Raw genomic sequence first — 27,109 nt, forward strand, 5'->3', positions numbered from 1 at the left:
TATGGTTGGCAGAAGGATTTATTAAGTGGCTGGGGGAGGTCTTCCCATTCCAACAACAGAAAAGCACTTTCCACACCTTACCCACCCCAGTGTTTACAACTGACCCGTGGCTGCAGCTTCACACTGTGAACGCCTTCCTCTCCCAGTTCCACAAAGGGACGTCTCTTCCTCTAGAAATAAAACTTACATTTCAACTCAAAAGGTAACAAATACATCCCGGTTTCTGCAACATTTGGTAAAAGTTTGCCACAAAAACCGTACATAGCAGCATGCTGCCTACCGGAGACCAGGCTAGCCTGGGCAAGCCTTGCAGGAATGCTTAGCATATGATACTGCAGTTTTCACATATGACAGGTGGAGCTGCACCACAATGAAGGAGTCTCATTGCTCCAGTTCCAGACACTGGACTCTAGCACAGGAAATGTCTCTTGGAGTTTAGTAAATATACAAATAGAAAAAAAATGCCTTAAGAAAAGTTTCACAAATGACTAACCATCTGAAATGTTTTTTATCACAGCTTTTATATATTATAAAGCTTCCCCCACCCCCACGGAGTCTTTGATGAAATAAAACCTAGTCACTATCATCTGATCCACGTTCCGAGGCTCGGTCTGAGGCCTCATTGTTGGAGCCCTCTGGTTCCGATTCATTCCCAGAGCCTTGGCCAGAACCCTCGTTATCGGATCCCTGCTCCGATTCCCGGTCTGACTCTGCACTTGGAGAAGCTGGGCGAGAATCGTTTTCCGAGCCTCCGGAGGGGCTTCTCCCAGACTGCACAGACTCATTGTCCGACTGCTCAGAGCCCGAGCGTCTTCTCTTTCTGGATGGCTGGTCACTGTCGGAATCCTCCTCCGACTCCTGTCTTCCCGACCTTGGAGGGCTGCCTGCCTCGCTGCCAGACTTGTTCTGGTTGTCATCTGACTCGCTCTCGGAGGAGGCCCGTCTAGTGGGTCGCTCGTCATCATCGGAATCGCTGTTGCTATTCCTGGGATGTCTGAGGAGAGAGGTGTAGGTGAGACACCAGGTCAGCCAGCAGCACTTCTTGTTCTGGGTCATGCCCGGGGCCTTACACAGGAGCCCCTGGGACACTGTAAATGTGGGCTTCTCAAAAGGGCCCAGGGTGGGAAGTCCTCAGTTGATCATATCAACAAATCCTAGGCTGGACCTCTGATGGTGGCCATTTCCTGTCTTAGAACACCCTTGTCAACAGACACCTGAAGAGTCACCTCACTGCTGTTCTGGGATTTGTGAAGCACCAGGTCTTCACCAGGATGAGCTTATCAGACAGGAGCTGGCCGAAGGGGCTAAGCTTACTAACTTTTGTTCCCAAGTTCCCCCGTCGGCTGACAAGTGTCAGGGAAAGTGAGGCCTCCTGGAGCTTCCACAGGTTAGAAGCATGCCCCTGACCACTGGGAGGCTGCCTCAGCCATGTGCTGCTCTGGCATATTTCACAGCTTTGGTTTCCATGATACCTTCTGGCATGCCTCAGACCAGGAAGGGTGAGGAAGGTGGAGTGTGTTCCTCTCTCAGAAGGGAAAACATCCCTACAGACTCAAGAGAGGCTCCTTGTGCCGAAGTCTGAAAGAAGGAACCATACATGCACGAGCTAGCCCAGGTCACTCTGAGAACATGGAGCTGTGACCAAGCGATGGCACTGACGTTCACTCTGCAGATCCACTCAGGTCAACGGGTCACTTCATTCAGCTGCCCCAGTGCTCAGATCTTTCATGACGGCTGGGACAAAGTTGAACTGATGTAAACGGCACAAATAAATTTGGCCTTGACTACAGGCACAAGCCTGGTAGCAGCTCGGCCTCAGAGACTTATTTTTTGAACATTCTGCATCTCTTCCACTGGCCTCAGACCTCTAACCAACAGCCCCGAGGGGATACTGTGAGGACAGGGACAAAGCAGCTCTTCAGGGAAAAGCGATCCAGCTTTGTCAGCCAGTATCGCCAGAGCAGAGGAGACCACAGACAGGCTCACAGATGGTGTCTCCTCTGACCACCACACTCCCTCTCCCCTACCACAGCACTTGCCAAAACCAGGAGTTACCTCTACCACCTCCAGGGTGGGTGTGCTCCCCAGAGCAGGAAATGGAATGTGAGGTGGACACACATAGCCCACTGCAAGGTGGTTTGGGTCTGTTACTCTCCACTGCAGCTAAAGAAGTTCCTTGGGGGCCGGGCGGTGGTAGCGCACAACTTTAATCCCAGCACTCGGGAGGCAGAGCCAGGTGGATCTCTGTGAGTTCGAGGCCAGCCTGGGCTACCAAGTGAGTCCCAGGAAAGGCACAAAGCTACACAGAGAAACCCTGTCTCGAAAAACAAAACAAAAAACAAACAAACAAAAAAAAGAAGTTCCTTGGGGAATTCCTGAGCCTGTCTTGACCTCTGTATCCTCTTCACCTGTCAGTTTCTCAGGAGGGCCATCAACAGGATGAATGACGTAACAGCAGAGGAGTCCTGGGAGTGTGACTCCTAGGATCTAGGAGCTCTATTCCAGGAGTCTAGGGGTGGGCCTGGGAGCTCCAGAGGCTAGCACAGTCAGGTGTCACTTCACCAAGGCCAGGAGCTCAGGGTAAACTCCGGACAGGCTGTCCAGGATAAATCCACCAAGGAAGGCCGAGGTGTGTCACCTACCCATCAGGGCAAGAAATGGACACTAAATTCCTCATCTCAAGGCCAGGGCCAGGCTACTCCTAGTACTGTTAGCCAGTCAGTCCTGGGCAGCAGAATGACACTTTGCTTAGGAGTGGTTATGCCCCCAGGAAACATCAGCCAAGTTTCTGAGTGAGATGAGATGTCTGTTATGGTTTCTTCTATAGCAAGAGGCCAAGACAGCTAGGCACGGAGTACAAGTCTGAGGCAGGAAGTCACTGAAATACAATGCCAGCCTGAAGCTGGTGAGAAGACAGCATGGCACACTGGCCACCCCCAGTCACCTGTTCTCCAACTTTGTTCTCCCTCGTAGGACAACAGAGACAAAGAAGAGGACGCAGACAGCTGGTCAGCAGCCACTGTGGCTTCGAGCTGTTAGAATTTACCCTGGGGAAATTCTTGCCCAGACCGGAACTTACCACCATTAGAACTTAGTGGGGACAGAGTGATTCTTACCCTTCATCAGCAATCTTCAGTTTATCCTCATCTGAAGAATCGTCGCTCGATGATATAATGGCTTTGGATTTTATTTTTCCCTTCATTGAAGGAGGCAGGCGTTCTGGCTTGGGCTAGAGAATGTCAAGCATGGCCCATTAGTTGAGGTTCTCACGTTACTGGGCCATCTTATTAGACCAGGTTTTATAATAACGACAGACCAGCAGCCACCAGTGGAAGCAAGCATCTGTGCTGGGAGAAGCTGCAGAAGTGCACTGCAGCACGCTCACACTGTCAGCCTTATAGGCCCCTCCTCCCGGGGTTGGGGGTGGGGGAGCAGGAAGATAGCTCTAGAACTTACAGCCTTCTTCTTCTCTGCTCTTGGTGGACGGCGTTTCTTTGGTTTGGGGCCATTTTCTGTATCATCATCGTCAGATCCTTCTTCTCCCTTCTGAGGTCTTAAACAGTGAACATCAAGAACTTGTCAGGAGGGTCACACCTGCCAGGCCTGAGGCTACTCTGCCATCACAGTAGAACCTTCCTGTGTGGATCTGACCTCAGCTACACTGTGGGTTCAAGGGCACAGGGCATACAGCCTGCACATCACTGGTCTGCACGACATCTGCTACTAACTCGTCACTGTGCAGCTCCCTCCTCCATCTCCACTGCAGTCTGTGCTGGAGCAGGGACGGAGTAAAGAACGCCCTGGGTTTGGAGATCTCCAAATCTTCCTCAACTCTCCCTCCCTCCCTGCCACCTAGGCTGCTCACTTCACATTTGGGTCCAAAATACATTACAAGAAAAGAAAACTGGTGTGGTGGCATACACCAATAATCCCAGTGCTCCTAAGCCAGAGACAAGTAGATCTCTGAGGTCAAGGTCAACCTGGGCTACATAGCGAATTCAAAGCCAGTGTGAGGTACATGAGATCCTATTTCAAGAAACAAATGACAAGAAAGACAATGGTGACTGTCAGCTGTTTTCAGGGGACAATGTAGAGATACATGCAAACTAAGTGCCTGGATACTGAAATAGGTTGAAGCAGGGAGTCAGTCTGGGAAGATGGAGATGTATAATTCAGAAAAGAAAGGTCTCCTGGCTTTACAGACACTTAGAACATTAATGAAGACACTACCTTCTCCTCCTCTTCCTCTTCCTCTCTCCACCTTCCTCCTCTTCGCCTTCCGGTTCACTGCCACTGCCCTTCCTTCTCTTCTTCTTTTTGGATATAGGGAGGTCGTCATCGGTGTCGTCATTGACAAACTCCTCAAACTCGCCTCCTTTCTTAGAACGCTACGGCCCAAGGAGACCACAGTCAGCTAGTTACAGGTAGTGACGGCACCTGAGGTGCCGAAAGCCGCACAGTGCCTTTGCAGGTCTCTGACAACTGAGGACCTTTTACTAAGTCACATGGAAGAGGGGCTTGGATAGGCCCGATTTCCAGCACTTATCAAGAGAGCCCATTGTTTTCAATTTGGCAAATATCATCAACCACCTGAGAACTCACCACAAGGTAAACACATCTTCAATCAAAAATGCATTTAACCCATTTAGCCCCACAGAATGTAGAGAAGTATTGGTTGTTCGCCCTCATGATCATGTGGCTGACTGGGAGCTGTGGGTCTCTGCAGCCACCCAACATCACAAAAGAACTTCACACCAAATGTCTCAGCTTGGCAAAAGACCAAGATTCAAAGTACAGTTCTACCAAGGGCTCATTTTTACACTATGTGAAGTCAAGAAGCGTAGATCAAGCCATCATGAAAGCAGGAACCATCTGGTTGGCGAGGTCAGCAGCTGAACTGCAGAGCACACATGTGTCAAGACCTGTGTTCCTCCACAGCACCACGCACACCACAAAGGCAGGGGCCCCTGCCTACACCGGACACTGCAATTCTGTGGTGGAAGACTATCCCTTGGTAGAAGTCAAGGCTAAGAACTAAGAGCAGACCCAACTAAACTCTGCTCTTCATTTCGGAAAGCCCAAAGGCAGACACGGGGCTGGATCTTACCCGCCCTCCACCTCCACCTCTTTTCTTCTCCTTTGTTGCTTCAGTCTCGCCAGTGAACATGAGGATATTTTTGGTCTTCTCCACATACTGAGCCCGCTGCTCCAGAAGTTTCTTTTGCTCTTCCTTTTCTCTGAGACGTTTCTCTTCCTAAGAGGCAGTATGGGGACTTATGAAAATGTTCTTAAAATGAACAAAACCACCACAGAGTAGACAGAGGACGAGCTCCTAACCCACAGCGTGTGCACGCACCTGCTCCTTGAGAAGCTTCTGTCTCAGGAGCTCCTTCTCCTGCTCCTGCTTGGCGCGCAGCTCCCGTTCTTCCTCATCCTGCTTGCGTGCCCGGGCCACATGGTACTGGGCCTGGCTCAGTAAGTCAGAGCACTGCCTAACATTTCAGATGCAGAGAAACGCATCACTTAGGATATCTGCGTTCCTTAAACCACGCCAATGCTACCAACTGTGCTAAGCTCCCCAACTCTGGGTTCCTGTCTCGATTCAATGACAGGTGGCTCAGGCCGGTACTCCCATCCCTCGGAGGATCCTGAGTTCTAGCCTGGCTGCAGAGCAAGACCCTGCTTTAAAAAGACAACAGAAAGAAAGAGAAACAATTTCTCCAACCTAAGTGCTAATGGTCCATCAATTTCCTCAAAGTCTGAGAAGATGTTGTAGGAGAGGGAGTAAGTAACCCGAGAAGGCCAGGAACCACCGTGTTATGGCCACACTTTCCTGATGCACACCAATACAGCCACTTCCCCCAAAGCCACCTCTGTAAACAGGCATTACCTGGCTTCAGAGGCAGCAAGGGCCAAATCGAATCTCATTTTATCTCCTACTTTACTCAAGTAACTGAAGTATCTAAATGAAAAGGAAAGACATTTCATTTAATCTGCATCATTAATAGCCTCAGTATGTTTAATAAACAGAAGTTCATCAAGAAAGGCAAAAATGTATTAATACTGTCAGTAAACTAAGAGATTACTAACGACAGGTCGTAAGCAGTAGACTGACTAAGTAACTGTATCAGCCTGGTGGGTGGGGTTTAGCACTAATACTTTACCTGATCACTCAGAGATGTGAGCTTTTCATTTTACCACACACTGAATTGCTAAGTCCTATGAGGATAAACACCTTTGAACTGAGCTGAATAAATCTGGTAAGCAGTGAGTGATAAAAATCTTAATCCTAACTTGATGAAAATCAATATCCTATAAAGACATATGGTACAAAACATGAACCCACACAAGTGGAGACTAAACAGTTCACATGTGTAACGTGCTCGCTCGTACTCCTGAGAGAGTAATGAAAACTCTAGGGCAGGCCTGCAGCTAGCCAGCCAGGGTCAGAGATCAGGCTTCAAGAGCCCAGTGTGGCAGAACTCTGCCTGGAGTTTGGCGCCACCACATGGTAACTGTGTGCTTTGGCCTAAACGAACCTGTGCTAGACCTCCAACGGTTATTCTTTGAGGGAAGTCATCTTTTTGTATCTTTTGAGACAGTTTCCAGGAAGCCAACCATTGCAAAGCCATTCTTCTTCTTCAAAATTATTACCTATGTGCAAGCTCCAGCTCCTTCACAGCATTAAGGACTTCCTTCAGATTACTCTTTTCATCTTTCAGGACAGAGGTAGCTAATCTTTGCAAGACCAAGGCCACATTAAACATCAGAACTGTATCACTGGGTGCCACATGTCTGGCCTGTAGACAGAAAGCAAAGCAAATAACTTCTTATGACTGAATGCCACAGAAGGGATTTTAACAAGGAAAAAGCAGGAAGTGAGCGGTTCAGGAGCAGTGGGCGGGCACAGGAGTCCTTTACCTTCAGCAGAGTTTGCTTACACTCCTGTAACTTGCCACACTTGAAGAGGGCCCGGGCCAGGTAGAGCACGACTTCAGTGTTTTGGTGCTTATAGAACTTTCTGAGGCAGTTCTCATACTACAAAAAGGAAATGTTAGTCAGAGACACAGCGGGGATGAAGTGTATTTTTATGCTACGTCAGGATCTCAAAGCAGTTTTCAAGCTCTGAAGACACTCCACTCCGATGAATTTCAGAGAATATCTGGAGTTGACTTCTGACATTTGCCAGTATACACTTTTACAACATAAAAATCTGACCACAGAAAAATTAGACGCAAAATACTTTTTCACTTGAAATTTGGACCAATGCTGAATGGAAGGGTAAAGAAATTGAAGTCTGTCTGTCTGTCTGCCTCCCCTTTAGCTTCTATCTTTAGAACACTATCTAGAATCACTTTGCTAACCACCATGACAGATTACACCCTGGATCCTGTGGGTGACATACTTTAGCATTGTCCTCTTGGGATCTGTGGAATGAACATAGGAAGTTAATTTGTTAACTTCAGTTAATTTGTTGGTCAGACTAACAAATGAATATCTGACTTAATTTTTTTTTTTTTACTTTTTACTCTAATACACGTGACCTGTACCTCACATGTATGGGGGAGGTGTGGCTGCAGAGGCCAAAAGAGGATGTCAGGTGCTCTGATCTATCACTTGCCACCGTATCCCCTTGAGACAGGACTTCTCACGGACCTAGAGCTTGCCACACACACACACACACTGCCCTTTGGTTTGCTGCCCCAGTGATCCTCCTTTCTCTACCCTGACAGCACTGAGATTACAAACAGGCATGGTCAGATTTGACATGGTGCTAGGAATCTCAACTCTTAGGTCCTCACGACCATGCACAAGTGCTCCTACCCACCGAGTAACCTCCCCAGCCCCCAGAGTTAAGTTTTATTTAAACACGACACTTTTTAACCACAAGCATATACCCTGTTATAGGTAACTGACAAAGTAATTTCATGGGAAATGGTAAGACAGTTTTTCCAGGAATATCCCTAATAACTAATTGGCACTTCTAGAAGGCAGTGCTGCTATTCTACAGATTGGGATGGTTTATCTCCCAGCACCCATGGTCAGGTGGTCCACAGCAGCCTGTAGCTCCAGCTCCAGATCAAAGCCTTTTCTGGACTCCTCAGGTACCATGGCATACTTTCATACAACGTATGTCCACATAAAAGTAAAAAAAAAAAAAAAAAAAAAAAAAAAAAAAAAAAAAAAAAAAAAAAACTAAAAGATAAGTCATTTAAGCTGGGTAGTTGTGGTACACACCTTTAATCCTAGCACTCGGGAGGCAGAGACAGGTGGATCACTGAGTTCAAGGCCAGCCAGGTATATAAAGTGATGCAGGACAGCCAGGGATACACAGAGAAACCCACCAACAAAACAAACACAAGCCATTTAAACTAAAGGCAGTTGTATGAGATTGTAATCCCAAGTACTTGGAGGGCTGAAGTGGGAGGACACTTAAACACAGGCACTTAAGATCAGCCAGGGCAATAAAGAGACTGTTTAAACAACAAACAACACAGCAAAACAAATTAACAATAAAATCACTTAACATTTCTGGAACTCGATTCACTTCAGAAACTGAAGGAATAAATACTAAACCCTGCTCTTTAGTGGATACTTGTTCTTCTTGTTAGCCCAGTTCTTTTCATTCCAGGTCCTCACAAAGTTCTCTAGGTTAAGAGACTTCCACTTTACAGAGAGGGAAATGGTCAAAGAGGATAGTTTCTGTCTGTGGCATGCATTCCTGGAACTGGGACTCACATCTACCTGGCCTTGTCATTACATGGTTACAAACCTCTGAACAGACAGTATCAGAGGAGATCTCAAAAGTCCATGATGGGGTCAGAAGGGTTAAGGAAGCATTGGCTCCCCACGACATGCAGCTATCTGGAGAGGCAAAGACGTTACCATCTGAACGGCGCTGATGTACTGCTTCTGCTCCACGTAGATGTGTGCTAAGTTCAGCCACACGTCACTGATATCTGCTGTTGCTTCTCTCACTTGGGCAAACACATCACGGGCTTCACGGAAGTATCCTTTGTGGGCCAATACTGCTCCTAAAGTTACACAAAGGCTGACACTGAGAATGTCCTAACCTCTGCCAAAACGACTAAAAGTCCAATATTAAAGCAGCTGCACCGATCAGGAAAAACAAAAGCACTACTTTCACCAGTCACTATGGACCAAGGCTTCTAGTTACCTATGCCATTGGCAGCATACAGGTTCTTGGCATCATTTCTGAGGACTTGTTTGTAGATGGCCAGGGCACGGTCTTGATGACGCTTTTCCTATAGGAAAGAATAATTACTGGAAAACTCAACAAGGACAGGGACACCAATCTTGCTGAAGGAGACAGGGGATTACCTTTTCTCGGTCTCGGGTTGGCTGGTGCAAAGTCTGGAGCCACACGTTGCCAAGGGCCAGCATAGAGTAGGTGTCACTCTGTGTGGCTGGCTGTTTTAATATCCTCTCAAACTTCTTCTGGCCCGGGCCCCACTCTTGTTTGGCCAGATGGAGGTTACCAATCAAAGACCAGGCATCTGGGTGATCCTATGTAAATATAAAGAAGCGAAATTTCCAATCTGGGATCTGAGAACTCAGTCATCTGACAATGGCTAATAACTGAAGAGGTTCACAGCTACATTACAATGGTGGTTTTCAGACTGCCAGTTGAGACCCATTAGTGAGTTACAAGATCAACGTAGTGTCTTATCAGGACACCAAGTCAACAGAAGGGACTGAAGTAAACAACAGTGTACTGGCCGGCAGCTGGAGCAGATAACAACTTGTAAACCTGTCTTTCAGGGCTCCGGGCTGCAGTGTGCAGTCTCCTCTTCCTGTGAGCCACAATCAGAAGCTCCAATCACCTATGGAATGCTGAGACACTGACTCTGGGCTGATGCAGGGGAAAGGACAGGACGCAGACAAGGAAGGGAAGGGAAGGATGAGAGGGAAACAGCTCTATATACTCAAAAAACTGACGCTGATTCTGACGTGACTACTCACACACACTATTACACTATTACAGTCTTTAACAAGTGGAACAAACAAACAAAACAAAACCAAGCCACTAAAAACAGATGCCATAGCTAAGAGACATCACAGCCATTAAATGGACAGACTGATTTTGAAAGGTAAAAGGTGACACCACCAACCTGATTGATCTGAAGGGCTTCCTTAAACCAATCTGAAGCTTCATAGAAGTTTCCTTTATCTCTGGCCATGGCTCCTAGGCGAAGATAGCCTGAAAGAGAACATTTAATTCATTTTCACTATCTCCTCTCTAAAGGGGCCTAACCCTGAAGTCCACTTTTGGAACAGTCATGTTTTGTTAATACTTTCAGTCAGAGAAGAGAAAAGCCTCATATATGAAGACACATGACACATCACTCTAGGCAAAAGAGAAACTGCATCACTAGATCAATCTTTCTTTTTTGAGACAGGGCCTTACTATATACCTCTGGCTGGCCTTAACTCAGAGAGCTCCACCTGCCTTTGCCTCAGGAGTTCTGGGATTAAAGATGTGTGCACCATACCTGGCTGGGACCACCATGCACACAAATACTGATGTCCTCTCAAGCTGCTCTCTGAAATGGCTGCTCAGTCACCAACAATATGAGCATCAAGTAGTGGGATGATTCACATCCTGGGCCAGGTGGAGCAGAGCAACATAAGATTTCATCACGACACTTAGAATGGTCCACAATTTGAACTTATGGGTTACTTATGGAATTTTTCATATCGTATTTTGAGAGCAGAATTTGGTATAGGTAAATGAAACTATGGAGAATAAAACCTTAGAAAAGGAAGAACTGCTAAAAAGCATATAGGTTAATTTTAAATGCCAATGATTTACAGTGCCTGTTGTAAAAATTCAAACCAGGACATTTTAGTAATACTTGTTTCAAGAAAAAAAAAACAAAACCAGTCTTACTATCACACAATGTAAAAATGTTGGTGCAAAGTCAAAGACGGTAACTTACAAACTCTACCCATTATAAAACATGCCAGGGAGCTGCAGCTGACTCACTGCAGAGGCACAATCTGCCACTGAACACGGCTCAAGTGGCTTCTGCTGACCCTTCTATTTCCCAGTATAAGTACATGAAACTGCACTTGTTTTATTCCATACACTGCCGGGGTGTGTGTGTGTGGGGGGGGGGGGGGTGTGGGGGTGTGGGGGTGTGTGTCGGTCCCAAACCTGCTAGACAGGGAGGCTGGCCTCGAATCCCTGATGCTCCTGCCTCTGTCTCCCGAGTGCCAGGATTACAGATGAGAACTACCAAACTAAGCTGCATCTTTTTTTAAAGGAGACAAATTTGCCTTGGAGAAAAGGGAATATTAGACTCTTTAAAAGACTTTGTTTTCTAAGTAAGTTTTCAGTTACTATGCGAATTTAGGAACTTTATCACACAAGAGAAATCTGGAATTCTTACAGTCAACATAGTTAGGATGCTCTCGTAAAATGTTTTTGTACAGTTTCTCTGCTTCATGGAATTCACACATGGCCTCGTAGAGCCTGGCTAAGTTGTAGGACGTGGTAACAGAGATGGCGTTGTAATAGTGTTCATCATGCTCGGCTTCTGCCTTTGCACGGTCCAGTGATGCCAAGAAGTATTTCTGTGAGAAAGAAAACACATTGTTATTGGCCATGGCTGACCGAAGTGCCTGCAGCTTGGTCAAGCATAGACAAAAGGGAAGGTTTGGTTCCCCACCTTTGCTTCGCCTAGGTTTCCAAGTCTAAAATGGAGGGCCCCAACATTATTCAGAATCTCAGGAGGGACATCGGCCTGCACCTTCTCCTGCAGGATGCGGGTGGCTGTTCCATAGGCTGAAAGGGCACCCTGTATTTTTACGGCAGACAGAGTAAGGTTCACTCACAGATCAAAGAGAAACACATCATTTAGGATATGAAAAGCAGACGTCAATACCTGTATGTCAGTCTGTTCTAAGATCTGGGCCAATTCAATCCAAGCTTCCACATCATCAGGATACTGTTCTGTGACCTTCTTCAAATGGCCCTGGGATAAATGAGAGCATTAAAATAATACTGTCAGTAAAAACCAAACCAAAACAAACCAAACCCCACATCTTCTGTAACGTGTTCCCACTTCTCAGAGTCTCAGGGTAGTTAAGATTTACAACATACCTTCGCTATGTCTCGTTTCTCCTGATCTTCTGAAGCAGCATAGAGAGAGCCAAGAATTTTCATAGTTTCGTAATTGTTGGGATAAGCTTTCAAAACTTTCTCGAAGCACTGAGACGCATTCTCTTTGTCTCCTCGATAAATATACATTTGTCCCAAACCAAAAAACGGCAGTACAAAGGAGGATGAAGCAAACTGTGTGGCTTGGTAGTAGTACTGAAAGGCTTGGTCATAGTCTTCCTAATAAATGAGAATAGAACAAGACAAGTTACAGACACAGAAGCACTGGAAAACTGAAATCTGTAATTAGAAAGGTGGACGGTCTTACCTGAACGTGGAATGATCGAGCCAGCTGGTAACAGCTTTCTGCTTGCATAGCCTCCACCTCTGTGTTGTGGAATGCATGGAGAGCCAGGTGCTGCACTTTACTATAATCCTGAATTGGAGGACCAGAAAAATCAATTGAGTGATGTCAGAAGACTGCTTGAATAGTGGTTTACTTTAACTGGTAACATTTCATTTAGCTATAAGGTATATTTCCATCTTCTCCCTAAATAAACTCTAGCACTGTAGCAGTTATAACCTAATGCTTAATGAATAATCAGTATGCTTCCATAAATTCAAAAAGTAAAACATCAAATAGGATTAATGCAGCATTATTAAGCTCTAAGCTATTAACTCGGCCTCAATTTATTCATCAAGAAAATGGGCACAGGCTGGAGATAGTTCAGTTGGTAAGAGCTATGCAGTCATGGGGACATGAGTGCAGGTCCACCTCAAAAAAACGAGGAGAGAGGGACTAAAGAAATGACTCTGCTGCTCTTGCAGACGACCCAGGTTGTTTCCAGCCCCGACATGGTGCTTACAACCTTCTGTAATTCCAGTTTCAGGGGATCCAACGCCCTCTGCTAACTTCCATAGGCACCAGACACCATGTGGTGTACATACATACATGTAGGCAAAACATTCATCAACACAAAAGATAGAAATAAAATCTGCAAAAAAAAGGTAAAGGGTGATTGAGGAAGATACCTAACACCACCCTCTTGCCTCCACACAATTGTGTACTCATATGCACATGTGCGCACACCCACTCAAGGAAAGAAGAGAGGAGGAAGGGAGAGGGAGGATAGATGGATCAGACTATTTACCTCATCAGGCAGATGTGACCATTACAGAAGTAAGGACTGGGAATGCACTTTTAACAATGCTTGGGATTTAGTAAGCACTGAGTACATACATGAGTGACAGCTCATATTAGTAAGGTTGATACATTTTTGTCAAGTTTTACCTAAACTTGTTACACAAGTATTTTAAAGTTTATAGTACAGTTTAGTCCCTGGTTCCAAGAAGGCAGGTTAAACTTTTCTGTTTATTGTGTGAAAACTTTGTCACTGGTGAGTGAGATAGACATTTTCTTCAGCAGTGTAGCCTCTGGTAAGCTGCCCATAAGCTTGTAGAAACCCCTCACCCAAGTTGCTACAAGCAATCCTAATTAGACCCGTGGGGTCACCAAATAAAAGACAAAAAACCAGAGGGACTAATGGAAAAGAAGAAGGGATCAGCAGGAGGAGGATGAGAGGGAAATGGAGGTATATGAGCAAGGCATATTATATACATATATGAAAATGACACAGTGAAACCCATTATGTATGATTAATATATGCTAATAGAAACTTTAAAAATGTAAAATTTTATCAGTAGTATCTTGGATTTGGTATGTTAAGAAATATAAAATACCGTTGCTTCCACAAAATTGTTGGAATTAATAGGCAAGATCAACCAGGTAGAAATAAAGAGAACCCCCATTGACTCTGGTCCTTCCTATATAACTACAGCCAAATTCTATCAAGCAAGGGCTCCCCTATCTGGGCCTAACACAGCACCTGTTGTAGTCTATCTATCCATGTGATGTTCTGACTTCTCCAAAGGCTTAGGTCTCTTCAGCCCCTGCCTTTCCTCTTCCAACTACCTAGAGACGGCCAGTCTAACACAAGTTAAAAGCTTCTGCCCTGTGGGGAAACCTCCCCTTCCCACTTGACCACTTCCTTATTTCTCTGTGAGCAGAGGCCTTTCCATTCACATTCACATATGCTTACATGCCTGCTTCTTTGAGTGCAGAAAGCAGTCTTATCTTACATCCGATCACAGGTTGTACTCAGCACAAAGTACCAATACATATTAAGTCAGAGAATGAATCAATATGTACTCATCCCTGGGCAACTAATACAAGCTCTAATTTGGGAATAAAACAAAAACATAATAACATTTTCAAATTTCTTCCCAAGTTAAACTAAAATCATGTACTGACTACATTCAGAAAAATCAGATTTAAAAACTGAATAAATGATGTTTTACCTTCTTGAAGAAAAAGTGGTTTGCCAAGTGGTTCAGTACCATAGGGTTGCTAGGGTCAATAGTGTAGGCTCTGGAAAGAAGCTGCACACCATTTTTGATGGAATCAGCCTAAAAGAAAACAATGGAACAGAGTGGAGTGGCACCGTCACTTTACCAGCACATCCAGTTTTCTTAGTTTCAAGAAATAAGGTCCCATGCCTGCAGTTCAATACCATAGGACAGGTTGCTATTCTTCATCTCAAAGTGGCAAAGTTCCCAATAAGGAAGTACCAGTCTTAATAACTTACGCTCATTCCGAGGACAAAGAAGAGAAAACATATTTTTAGGAGATTTATTTTTACTGATAAGTATGAGCATTTTGCCTGTGTATGTGACTAACTTGTGTGTACAGTGACTGTGGAGGCCAGAGGAACTGCAATTATAGGTAGTTGTGAGCTACAATGTGGGTGCTGGGAACTGAACTCAAGTCCTCTGCAGGAACAGCAAGTGTTCTTAACTGCTGAGCCATCTCTCCAGCTCTCTCTTACATTTTTTGAACGTTCATTTGTAATGCAATCCCCATTTGCATCTCAGTATTTGATTTTGTGTGTGAGTATGGGGTGTGTCTGTCATTCAGTTCTTGCTTGAGGTTGTCTACTTATTAGTCTTTGCCTCAACTGTCTTCTTGGTGTGGCAGCCATTTTACCTTGCTAACAGAACACAGCTTCCTTCCTTTCTTTCTGACACAGGATCTCACCACATACCTCTGGCCGGACTGGCACCCTCTATGTATATCAAACTGGCCTGAAACTCACACATCTGCCTACCTCTGCCTCCTGAGTGCTAGGATTGAAAGTATGACTCACCATGCCTGGCCTCAGAATTAGTTTTGTAATCTGTGAGACCTTTTGATTTCTGGAAGGAAAGCTCCCTTCCCCTTTTCCAATCCCAGGTGACAAATCATGATTGAACTAAACTAGTCAAGATAATCTATTCTCCTTCTCTACAGATTAGCCTAAGGCAGAAATTCCCACCGGGGACAATATCTGTTTTTGTCACCACTACTGTGGAGATGGTACTGCCATTTAGGGGTAAAGGCCAGAGAGGCTGGTTAACATTTCATGAGAGAGAGGACAGTTACTCACATAAAGAATTATGCAGCTCACTGTCAACAGTGCTGACACTGAGAAACACCGGCAACCATTTGGACAATCAAATAAACAGGTAGGACAGGAACCGCCTTCATATATCGGCCAGAACTTCCGAGAGAAAGCCTAGGGGAAAGCTTCTTGCTGCCTTCCCTCCTGTGAGACTAATGGAACAAGCAGACACCTGGGGCTTCACACCATCTTAGGAATATGAAGTGACAGATACAGGGAAAAGTCCACACTAAGGAGGGGCTGACATAAAGTTACTGAAAATCCCTGAGTTTGGTGACATTGTGGTATCAAATATGAGACCTTAGATACTTATTTAGTAAACTATAAAAATGTTAATGTTTAAGTCGGCTGAGTGTGGGTTTCCTACTTTGTCAAATGCATTCCAGACAGATTTATGTGCCTGCAATCTCTCATCTGAAATTCTAAACCTTAGAAAGTTCTACAGCCGTTTTGGAGGTGTGTGTGCCACATTCACACAAGCGCTAGTCTTACAAGCAAACTCACGTGGTGGGGAAGTCCTTTCCCTAAGCTGTGAGGCTACCTTCATATGGCTATGCTATTCAAATGTGTTTGCTCTGGGGACGGTGCCTGCAGCACAGGCACCACACTTCCTGTCTATAAGCTGCAATCTTGATTTCTAAAGCATAACTTGTTCTAGCAGTCCTAGATAAGGACAGCCGGCCCAGCAAACCAGAAGCTAGACACCGTCTTCCTCCCATACCTCTTTATTGTTGAGTTCCAGAACAGCCAGTCCAACCAGTGCTCCCACACACTTAGAGTTGAGTTCCAGGGCTCTGCTGAATGCTAGTCGAGCTTTCTCCAGTTTGTTAAGTTTGACAAAGCAATGGCCCATTCCTAAACGAACTTCAGCTAAAAAGTAAGTAAAATCAAGTCATTTGTCCTGTCAACCTAGGACACCTTAAGAGTTCAATTTCCAGTATCTGGACTCCTTAAGACCTGTTGGCCTACCATAAACTTGATTTCACTAGTAGTTAGACCGTATCATTCCAATCCTTCTCTCCTCTTCTGGGTACCACTCTTACTATACAACAGAATAACCATAATGCTGGCATTTTTCTTATCTTATAGCACCCATTGCAGTAAACCACCACCACTGGCTCCATTTCTATTTAAAAATTATTATACACATGTGCGCGCGCGCGCACACACACACACACACACATGCAGTGAGCACACATATACATTGGTGCATACATGAATAACCCTAGTATTTAAATAGACACTAAAAACCCCATCAAGGCCTTCAGACTGTGTCTGAGTACACATAGCTGCTGTCATTCGCTTCTGAGCTATGCTGAGACATCTACCTCATTTCAGGTCCTATCAGAGCACACATGTCCCTCCCTAAGGCTACTCCACTGGTCATGGGATCCGTTCTCATCTATGTGAAGACAGCAGACAGTGCTGCTGTCAACATTTTTCCTGCTATTCTCTGGAGCGCTCTCAGCCATATTCAAACTCTACCATCTTACAGAAGTACTTCTTGCTCCTGTTTCATTTCTGGTGGCCAGCCCACTCCTGTTCTTCCTGACAACAGACTCCTCCAAGTGCTGCCTCTAATCCCTTTCTTCCATTTCCTCTGGCATCCACTCTAGTGAGGTGCTATGCCCACCATCCCACTAAAACTGTTTTATAAATGTCACCAGTGATTTGCACTGTGCTAAATCCAACCATCAATTCCGCCCGTTTCACTGGCCTAACCATAGAATTCGACACAGCAGATCACCTTCTCCTTGAGAAATGTTTCACATTTGGCTTCAAGGACATTACTTTGAGTTTTTTCTTCTTATCTCTGGTCACTCCTTAGTCTGCTTTTTAGTCTGCTTTTCTGAGTCTTCCGTATTCCTAATCTCTACACTTTAGAGCAGCTATTCTCAATTCCTTTGGGAGTTAACTGACCCTTTCAAAGGGTTTGCCTACTACCATCAGAAAACAGATATTTACATTACAACAGTAGCAAAATGACAGTTCTGAAGTAGCAAAGAAAATAACTTCTGGTTGGGGTCACCACATGAGGAACTGTATTAAAGGTGGGAGCATGACGAAGGCTGAGAACCACTGCGCTCAGGGATGCAGGGCCCTCTTTCCTGGGCACACTTCCTCCCCTTGGGTCTTCATGCACTCTCCAGGCTTTTGCACCATCCATATTCTGGTGACTTCTCTGAACAACTGTGAGACACAAGTCTGCCCTCTTGTGCCTCAGATAGGCATTTCAATCTTTCATGTCTAAAACTAGTTTCTCTTGAACTGTTTGACAATGTAGTAAAATGTAACTCCACTCCTAAAACTGTTTGTTCGGCCTTTGATTCTTGCTCTTTTTGCTTCAATCGGCTCTCTTTCAAAACACTAGAACATAAGCACCTGTGCCGCCACCGCTGTTGCCTCCCTAGCTGTGAGCTCTAACAGTCTGTGACCAAACACTTGCAGGAGCCTTCTCCCCAGTTCACACTACCTCTGTGCTTGCCCCTCACCCCACATCCCACTCTAGTCTGCATTTAGTTCAACAGTGCTCTTAAACCTAAGTCAGATCACACCCTTCTTCTGCCCAAAGCCCTCCAAGGCTTCTCCGTCAAAAGCTTGAAGTCTCTAACACAGTCTCAGACGCTCAACCTGAGAAGCAGCGGGCAGCACAGCTGATCTCCTTTCTCCCATCCATCTCCACTCTGGACACACTGACCTCACAGTACTTCTAAACCTGCCAAGCAGTTTCTGAGGACCTCCATACCCGCTGTGCTCCTTCGGAAATGGCACCCTCCCATCTATCTGTATGATCCTTGGTCACTCTAGCACTTTCTAGCCCCGAGTTTCCCTGGCCACCCTAAGGAACTCCCAATGCTTCTCATAGCCCTATTTTGCCTCAAGTTCTTAAGTTTTACCAATACCTTTTACAGTATCTATTTTTCTCATTTAATTCACTAGGAGATGAATTACATGACTGGACAGGAACTTTTGTCTTTTGGTTCACTGCTGTATTTTCTGCACAGAACAGTGCCTGGCACATAGTTGATATACAAATATATTGAATGAAAACTATTTGGGAAGAAAAGTAGCATAGCTCAAAAATATGATACGATCTGCCATTCAGGTTTTTCTGTTTGTTTGTTTTGGTTTTTCAAGACAGAGTTTCTCTTTGTGATAGCCCTAGCTGTCCTGGAACTCGATTCATAGACCAAGCTGGTCTTCAACTTGCAGAGATTCACTGCCTCTGACTCCTTAGTGCTGAGATTAAAGGTGTGTACCACCACTGCCCAGCCAGGTTTTTTTGTTTTGTTTTGGTTAGGTTTGGTTTTTGGAGACAGGGTTTCTCTGTGTAGCTTTGTGCCTTTCCTGGAACTGCTTTGGAGACCAGGCCTGCCTCTGCCTCCCGAGTGCTGGGATTAAAGGCGTGTGCCACCACTGCCCGGCAAAAAATGTATTTATTTTTATTTTATGTGCATTGGTGTTCTACCTGTATGCATGACTGTGTGAGGGTGTCAGATCTTGTAGTTACGGACAGTTGTTAGCTGCCATGTGGGTGCTGGGAATTGAACTCATGACCTCTGGAAGAGCAGTCAGTGCTCTTAATTGCTGAGCCATCTCTCCAGTCCCCCCAGCCAGGTTTTGGTTTTAAATCAAATAAAACACCAAGAAAAAAAATCTCTCTCTCTCTCTCTCTCTCTCTCTCTCTCTCTCTCTCTCTCTCTCTCTCTCTCTCGTGTGTGTGTGTGTGTGTGTGTGTGTGTGTGTGTGTGTATGTGTGTGTGTGTGTGTGTGTGTGTGTTGTAGGGAGGGAGGGGCGGCATAAGGTTGATATTGGGTATCTTCCTCGATCCTTCTCAATTTATCTATGCAGAGTCTCTCAATGAAACCAGAGCTCACCAATTCTGGTGAGTGTCGTTAGCTGGCTTGTGCCAGCATCCCATCTCTGTCTTCTGAGTGCTGGGATTACAGATGGCTACCACACCCACCTGGCTTTTCTATGGGAGCAGGAGATCTAAATTCCAGGCTTACTCTTAGGCAGCCAGTACTTTATGCACTGAACCATTTCTCCAACCCCAGAACAAAATCACTTTTTGAAAGTGTCATTTCATTACTCCTAAAGTATCTTTTTATAATTAATTTTCAACATTTTAATTTGGATCACAAACAGCTTAGAATTAAAATTTTCCCTTACCTGGACATCCTGGGTTAGTACGCAATGCTTTTTTATAGTAAGCAAGAGCTCCTCTATAATCCTTCTTGTTAAATGAAATGCAAGCTTTCCCTGTGGTGATTTAAACAAACAAACATTTTCTGTCGATTAAAGAACACAAATCTACTGCTTTACACTAATTTATATCTTAGTAAGAAATACTTCAAAATAGTGAACTAACATATTAAAATGTGTTTTCCACAGGTTGTGCATTAATTTAGTTCTAAAAGTCTTTATGTAAAATAACAATATAAATAGCTAGCTTGTAGTTTTCTATGAAAAGATTATTTGTTGATTCCTTGGATGCAAACAATAATTTATTCTACTTTGCCTTCAATTGCTGTGATAAACACCAGGAGCAAAACAACTTGGGGGGGGGGGAAGGCTTATTTTAGCTTACAGTTTAGTCTATCACGAAGGGAAGTTAGGACATGAACAGCAAGTAGAAACCTGGAGGCAGAAAATAAAGCAGGGGCCATGGAGGAATGCTGCTTACTGGCTTGCTCCTCCTGACTTGCTCAGCCTGCTTTCTTTCTTTTTTTTCTTTTTCTTTTTTTTCCAGACAGGGTTTCTCTGTGTAGCTCTGTGCCTTTCTTGGAACTCACTCGGTAGCCCAGGCTGGCCTCGAACTCACAGAGATCCACCTGCCTCTGCCGCCTGAGTGCTGGGATTAAAGGCGTGCACCACCACCGCCTGGCATCAGCCTGCTTTCTTTATACCACCCCAAACCACCTGCCCAAGAGTGGCACTGTTCCAGTGGCCTAGACTCTTCTCTATCAATTATCAATCAAGAAAATGCCCTGCATACAGACTTGCCTACAGGTAACCTGATAGGGGTTCCTTTTCCCATTTGACTCTACCTTGTGTCAAATTAATAAAAAACTAACCAGGACATACACACACACATACACAATTAGCTTATTATATTCATATATATATATATATATATATATATATATATATAAAAAATACAATATATATATAAACACACACACACACACACACGTATATATTGTATAATATATATATTTATACATAAACGCTTCCAATAACACTGATCAACTAGATTCCTAAGGTTCTTGCTGAAGAGCACTCACCAAGAAGGGCTGGAATATTGTTTGGAGACTGGTTAAGTACAAAATGAAACTGTGCATCAGCCTGATCCATTTTGTCACCTTCGAGCAGGCAGAAGCAGGCTCTTCCCAACAAATGGTTCTGTAATATACAGACTTTACTAAGACTAGAGACAATTTACCAAAAGCATGCCAAACGATGCCAAGCAAGCACAGAGGGTGGAAGCACAGCATTGCTCTGTAATCGACCAGTGTGGTTGCCAATGAGAATCTCTAAGCACCAATGAAAAGCTTACCCAGAAATGTAAATCTGTGCTGGTAACAACGACAAAACAAAGGTCATAATTCTTAAAATCTGCTTGAAATTCACGTGAGAACACTGGGATTATGGACTCAACATGTACATATTTACTAAATCTGCCCAAATTTAACAGTATAAGGACTAATACAATTCTGACTTTAATAAACCCTTCTTTTTGACTATATCAACAGTTATTTTAGTAAAAATTCTTTCACAAAGAATCCGCTACACTCATATTTTGCTTTCATGTGGTATTTTGTGCTCTCATAAATTCAGACAAATTTGACTTACCTGATCATACATAATAATTTTATCAGCCATTGTATACAACAAGGTTGCCTGTGTAATAAGGTCCTTCTTATTGTCTTTGTTCTTTTCTTTCCGAGCCTGTTGCACATAGTAGGCTGCCAATGTATCCAAGCAAGTCATCTGGTCTTTCTCATGGTCTCGATAGTCCAAATTGCCATCTATCCGTGCAGCTTCCAGCAACTTTACAAACTCTTCTGTTTTCCCTTGCTTGTAGTACTCCAGCTAAAGGGAAAGGATGGAATTAATATCACTAAACATGTGTCCACACACAAAAACTACACAAATGTTTATAGAACCTTTATCTGGAATAGCAAAAAACTGGAAGCCAACTATTGATTAACAAGTGAATCGATAAACCAGTTGTTGTATATCTCTGTGATGAAAGCAGTGAATCATTGACAGCTACCACAACATAAATAAATCTCAAAATGATTATGCTCAAAGAAGCCTGTCCATCAAAAGAATACATACTGTGTGATTCTACTTTTTTAAGACTCTAAAAAATACTTAACAACAAAAATGCAACTAGAGGGGCTGCAGAGATGGCTCGGTGGTTAAGAGCACTGGCTGCTCTTCCAGAGGTCCTGAGTTCAATCCCCTGCAACCACACGGTGGCTCACAACCATCTGTAGTTGGATCTGATGCCCTCCTCTGGCATTAAGTCGTACATGCAGATAGAGCACTCATACAAACAAACAAACAAGTAAATAAATAAATAAATCTTTTAAAAAATTCGAATCAGTCGTGGCTGGAAAAAGAAGGGCTGGGAAAGAACTCTGGGGGATGGACACATTCACTGACTTCACAGGTACACCCAGACTCAACATCAAATGGTACAGTTCACACATGAATAATTTATCACAGGCCAGCTAGATTTGAATAACGCCATAAAAACTGGAATCACCAAAGATACTTCTTTTTCTCACCTGGCAATAGTTTAATCTCAGTACTGAGGAAACAGAGACAAGTGGATCCTGGGAGCTTTTTGGCCAGTCACTCTAAATAAAGTGGGGAGTTCTATGTTTAGTGAGAGACCCTGTCTCAAAAAACAATGTGAAGTCAGATGTGGTGGTTCACATATTTAATCTCAGCATCTGGGAGACAGAGGCAGATGGATCTCTATGAGTTTGAGGCCAGCCTGGTCTACATAAGATCTGGACCAGCCAGGGATACATAGTGAAACACTGTCTCAAAAAAACAAACAAAACAAACAAAAAAAAACAAAACAGCCTCTGGCCTCCACATGCATACACAAGGGCATGTACACACACCCCACATGTAAACACATGAATACACCATACTACTGTCACCCCACAGTAAAGAATAAATAAAATCTTAACATGCTACAAGAGACATTGTCTTAAAACCAACAAACCAACTTGGGCTCTGGTTTTGGTTCTAACAAAAATTACCAGTGACTTTGGACAGATGAGTAACTACCCTAGGCATCTGTTTCATGGAGCTACATGCCATTAGTACAAATTCTACCAATTAATAACAAGATTAATGGCTTACTCTCTAGGGAATAGGAACACTTGACTCCTCTAGCCAAAAGGGCAATGTCTGTCAGCAATACTACTTCTTTGAATATCCTATGTGAATGGAATACACTTTTTGTTGTTGTTTTATTTGGAAACAGTCTCAATATGTAGCCTAGAGTAGCTTCAAACATGTAATCCTCCTGCCTCACACCCTGAAATGCTGGCTTTTAGAAGTATGCCACTGTACCCAGCTGGGAAGATAATCTTTGTGTAGACATCTCAGGAAACAAAAGCACAAACTAACATACAGAACTATGATAAACTGAAGGTCTGCACAGCAAAGGGGTCAATAGAGTGAAGGGGAGAACTTACAGAATGGAAAAAAGTAGCCTAACAGAGAATTCATATCTAGAATACATAAAGAACTCAGAAAACAATAAGCAAACAGACACGAAAATAAGTAAACCAAGTAACAAACTAACTAATAATGACAGATACTTTTCAAAAGGGGGAGTACAAACTACTAAGGACATAAAATGCTCAGCATCTTTAGCCATCATGAAAGTGAATATGAAAAGTACATTGTGAGCTGGGCACAGCGGCACAAACCTTCAAGACCAGCACTCAGGATTCGAAGGCAGGAAGATGAGGAGTTCAAGGCCAGCCTCAGCCAAATAGCAGGTTTGAGGCCAGCCTGGCTACGTGAGATTCTGTCTCAAACAACAACATCACCCCAAACAACAACAACAAACCAGGGGATGGAAAGATGGCTTAGCAGTTAAGAGCATTTGCTGCTCTTACAGAAGACCTGGGTTTAGTTACCAGCAAACTGAATGGCAACTAACAACTGTCCATACCCCCAGTTCTAGGGGGTCCAACACCCCCTTTGGCCTCTGAAGGCAGCAGGCATACATGTGGTACACAAGCATACATGCAGCCAAAGCACTCATACACATAAAATAGAATAAATCTTTAAAAACAAAACAAAAACTCCCAAAGAATAAAACCAAATTAAAATTTAAAATTATACAGAGATTCTACCTCACCCTAGTTAAAATGGCTATATTCAATAACAACAACGATAACAAACATTGGCAAGGACCATAAGACCCACCTATACCACTTCTAGTCTCATACCCAAAGGTGGTAAAGTCAACATATATAAACACTACCTGCACATCCACTTAAATTATTTATTTTTATTTTCGTGTGCATTGGTGTTTTGCCTGCATGTACATTTGCATGAGGACACCAGATCCCCTGGAACTAGAGTTACACACAATTGTGAGCTGTCATGTGGGTGTTGGAAAATGAACCCAGACATTCTGGAAGAGCAGCCAGTGCTCTTAACCACTGAGCCACCTTTCCAGCCCCCTGTACATCCACTTTTAGTGTGGCACTATTCACAATAGCCAACCTATGGAATCAGCCTACGTGCCTATCAATAGATGAATGGTAAATATACCCATATAAGAGAGTTTCATCTAGCCATACAGAATGAATCATGTTATATTCAGGAAAATGAATGGAACTAGAGGACACACATAAAAGGTCAAGCATTATACAGATTTTTTTTGTATGTGAAGCTGGAATTGAGAAGAGAAAAAAATGGATAACCTCAAAGTAGATGGATTACCAGAAGGGGCAAGGGGGTGAGGGAGGTAAGAGGGTGTAGATATGACCAACATTCAAAATACGCATACACGGAAACGTCCCGGAGAAATCCATTAATATGTATACTGTGCATTAATAAGTATATATTTTTTTTAAATGTATACTTGGAAGACTGAGTAGGAAGACTAAAAGTTCAAGGCCAGCCTGGGCAACTTAGTGAGACTGTCTCAAAATAAAAGGTAAAAACAAGGCTGGGGATATAGCTTAGTAGATGAGTGTTTGCCTAGCATTTGTAAGGACCTAGGTTCAATCCACAGGATACTTGAGCAAAAGATAGGCCCAATTCCACATCTATTTTTCTGACCATCAAGGTAATAGTAGGAACTTCTTATGTGTCCATATGAAAGCCACTTGTGGCATACCAGTTTAGGATTGAGTATCGAGTTTATCTTATCATTTCTCATAAAAAGGAAACATGGTGCCAGGCAGTAGAGAGTCCAAAGTTTTAGGCTCTCAGATCGGATTTTGCTGAGAATTTCCAGTAACATTCATATTATGGAAGTAGCAACAAATAAGACAAAAAAGCATAAAGCTGAAATAAATTTTACCCCAAAGGGCTAATCACCTTCTAGATGTTTTAAAAGAAAAGTTATGGAAAGCAATATTTATACAATCTATACATAAGCTAAGCTTCATTGAATTATCTCTAAGTAATTAAAACCTCGATATAGAAAACTATTTACCTTAAATGAATCTTGCCTTTATCAACAAACATTAATTTACAAGTGGAGTTGTTCTTAGGAAACTGCCCTTATTGTTTGTTCCATAAACAATAAGATAATTGTCTTTTCTTTTCTTTTTTTTTTTTTTTTGGTTTTTCAAGATAGGCTGTATAGCCCTCACTGTTTTTTATAGACCAGGCTGGCCTCAAACTCAGATACTGACCTGCTTCTGCTTCTCCAGTGCTGGAATTAAAGGTATGAGCCACCATGCCTGGCAAAACTGATTTTCATACAGATGATTTCATACATGATTGTACAACTGATCTGGTTTAATCATGTGGGCTATTACTGTACTTGAAAACCAAAATCATATTTTTCCAGTCAACAAATAATCTGCTATATGAATACTGACCGCCAAAGCAATCCATATGTGCAGTTGTGTGTGTTCCTGCTTCAGAATACTGATAACTTCATCTCCCTCCGGTAACTGATCGAAGTCAAGTTCAATGACCTAAAACACAAAATGAATGTTTCATCTCCCTTTTTAAATTCACAATTTTTCTTTTCTATGTTTTTTGAATGCTCAGCAATATGTATATACAAAGGGTGTGTACTCACTTTGAATGGGGTGAACTAATACATGTTCATATTTGGGGAATACATAGCAAATAGGTTGTAGTCTGATTTGGTCAAAGCATAGAGAAGCAGACAAATCCTGTTAGTTGTCTTTACATCACTAAAACTATAAAATTCCCAATGACTTGTTTATTCAAAAACAAAATGAAACCTTGTATAACCTATAATCCAATAAGGTGCTGATGCCATAGGTCTGAGATCTTGAGAAACACGACCCCAGAGGCCAAAGTTGAATGCTAACGTAAACATAAATCATGGAGGCAGCATTGCGTGTCACATACATGCCTGAAATATGGACACCAAAAATAAGAAGAAAAGTGTTCTGGAATATACCCAAGACTACCGGATTTTAGAAATAAATTCTACCTCGATCAAAAATTAAAGTGTGAAATATCCAGTAAGACTGAAGCAAAGCTGGAGCTTTTTCAGACAAACCGCTCATCACCCATGGAGTAGAGTGGGTCATTGCCACCCAGCACACCAGAGCGGCTAAATCTCGGGCCCCTTATCTCCGTGAGGGAGCTGTGTAAGAGTGTGCCTTGACAGAGTCTTCTTCGAAGGCACTAGAGCGACCTCTGAGATCCCCAGGGAGGTTTAAAAAAAAAAAAAGACTGCGAGTTTGAGCAGCAGGTAGACCCGGGGGTGGGAGTGGGGGAGGGTCATCGAGCGCCCTCTGCAATCTGTGAGCTTTACCCGGCGCTCACACCCCTGCGCCCCGGAATTAGGAAGACAGCCGAGCCGAGGACTGTCAACAAGGAGAGGCTGCAGGCGAACTTTCCCGAAGTCCTTGCAGCTAGAAAGGCGAGCAGGTGAGCGGAGCCTGGGTCGGGGAGCTGGACCGCGGCTCTCCGCTCAGAAACCAAGGGGAGCAAAGTCGGCGCTGGGATCGTCCAAGTTCACAGCCCTCCCCCGCTCCACACTCGGCACCCACCTCGTCAGTATCCCGGAGGGGAATCTCGATGGAGCCCCGAGACATGGCGAGCTCGGAAAGCGGGCACTTCTCACCCCGCCGCTCGGCAGCTCGCTGTCCTGGCTTCTAGCCGTGTAGAGGTTACCACACCTCACACCCCGCCGAGCTGCCTCAGCTCCGGCTTCCCTCTCCTGCTCGGCCGCTGAAACAACGAGCCTCCGACTGCGACAAGCCACTTCCGGAGGCCCCG

The 27,109-nt window shown here is 44.0% G+C and overlaps 1 protein-coding gene across 1 annotated transcript; it reads right to left on the minus strand.

The window, feature by feature from the left end:
- Ctr9 (CTR9 homolog, Paf1/RNA polymerase II complex component) lies at positions 1 to 27,109 on the minus strand. Its single transcript, XM_028875837.2, has 25 exons — positions 26,881 to 27,109; positions 25,726 to 25,824; positions 21,479 to 21,718; positions 20,911 to 21,028; positions 19,796 to 19,885; positions 16,343 to 16,491; positions 14,483 to 14,590; positions 12,453 to 12,560; positions 12,128 to 12,364; positions 11,910 to 11,999; positions 11,694 to 11,822; positions 11,415 to 11,598; positions 10,134 to 10,222; positions 9,343 to 9,528; positions 9,179 to 9,266; positions 8,887 to 9,035; positions 6,922 to 7,038; positions 6,655 to 6,800; positions 5,891 to 5,962; positions 5,357 to 5,492; positions 5,108 to 5,254; positions 4,231 to 4,388; positions 3,457 to 3,553; positions 3,117 to 3,229; positions 1 to 994 (listed from the first exon to the last, which is right to left on the minus strand). The coding sequence occupies exons 1-25, from the start codon at positions 26,923 to 26,925 to the stop codon at positions 574 to 576; spliced, it is 3,516 nt and encodes a 1,171-aa protein (XP_028731670.1). The 5' UTR covers positions 26,926 to 27,109; the 3' UTR covers positions 1 to 573.

This window comes from Peromyscus leucopus, chromosome 1 (genome assembly GCF_004664715.2).
Source record: "Peromyscus leucopus breed LL Stock chromosome 1, UCI_PerLeu_2.1, whole genome shotgun sequence".
In the NCBI taxonomy this organism is placed as follows: domain Eukaryota; kingdom Metazoa; phylum Chordata; class Mammalia; order Rodentia; family Cricetidae; genus Peromyscus; species Peromyscus leucopus.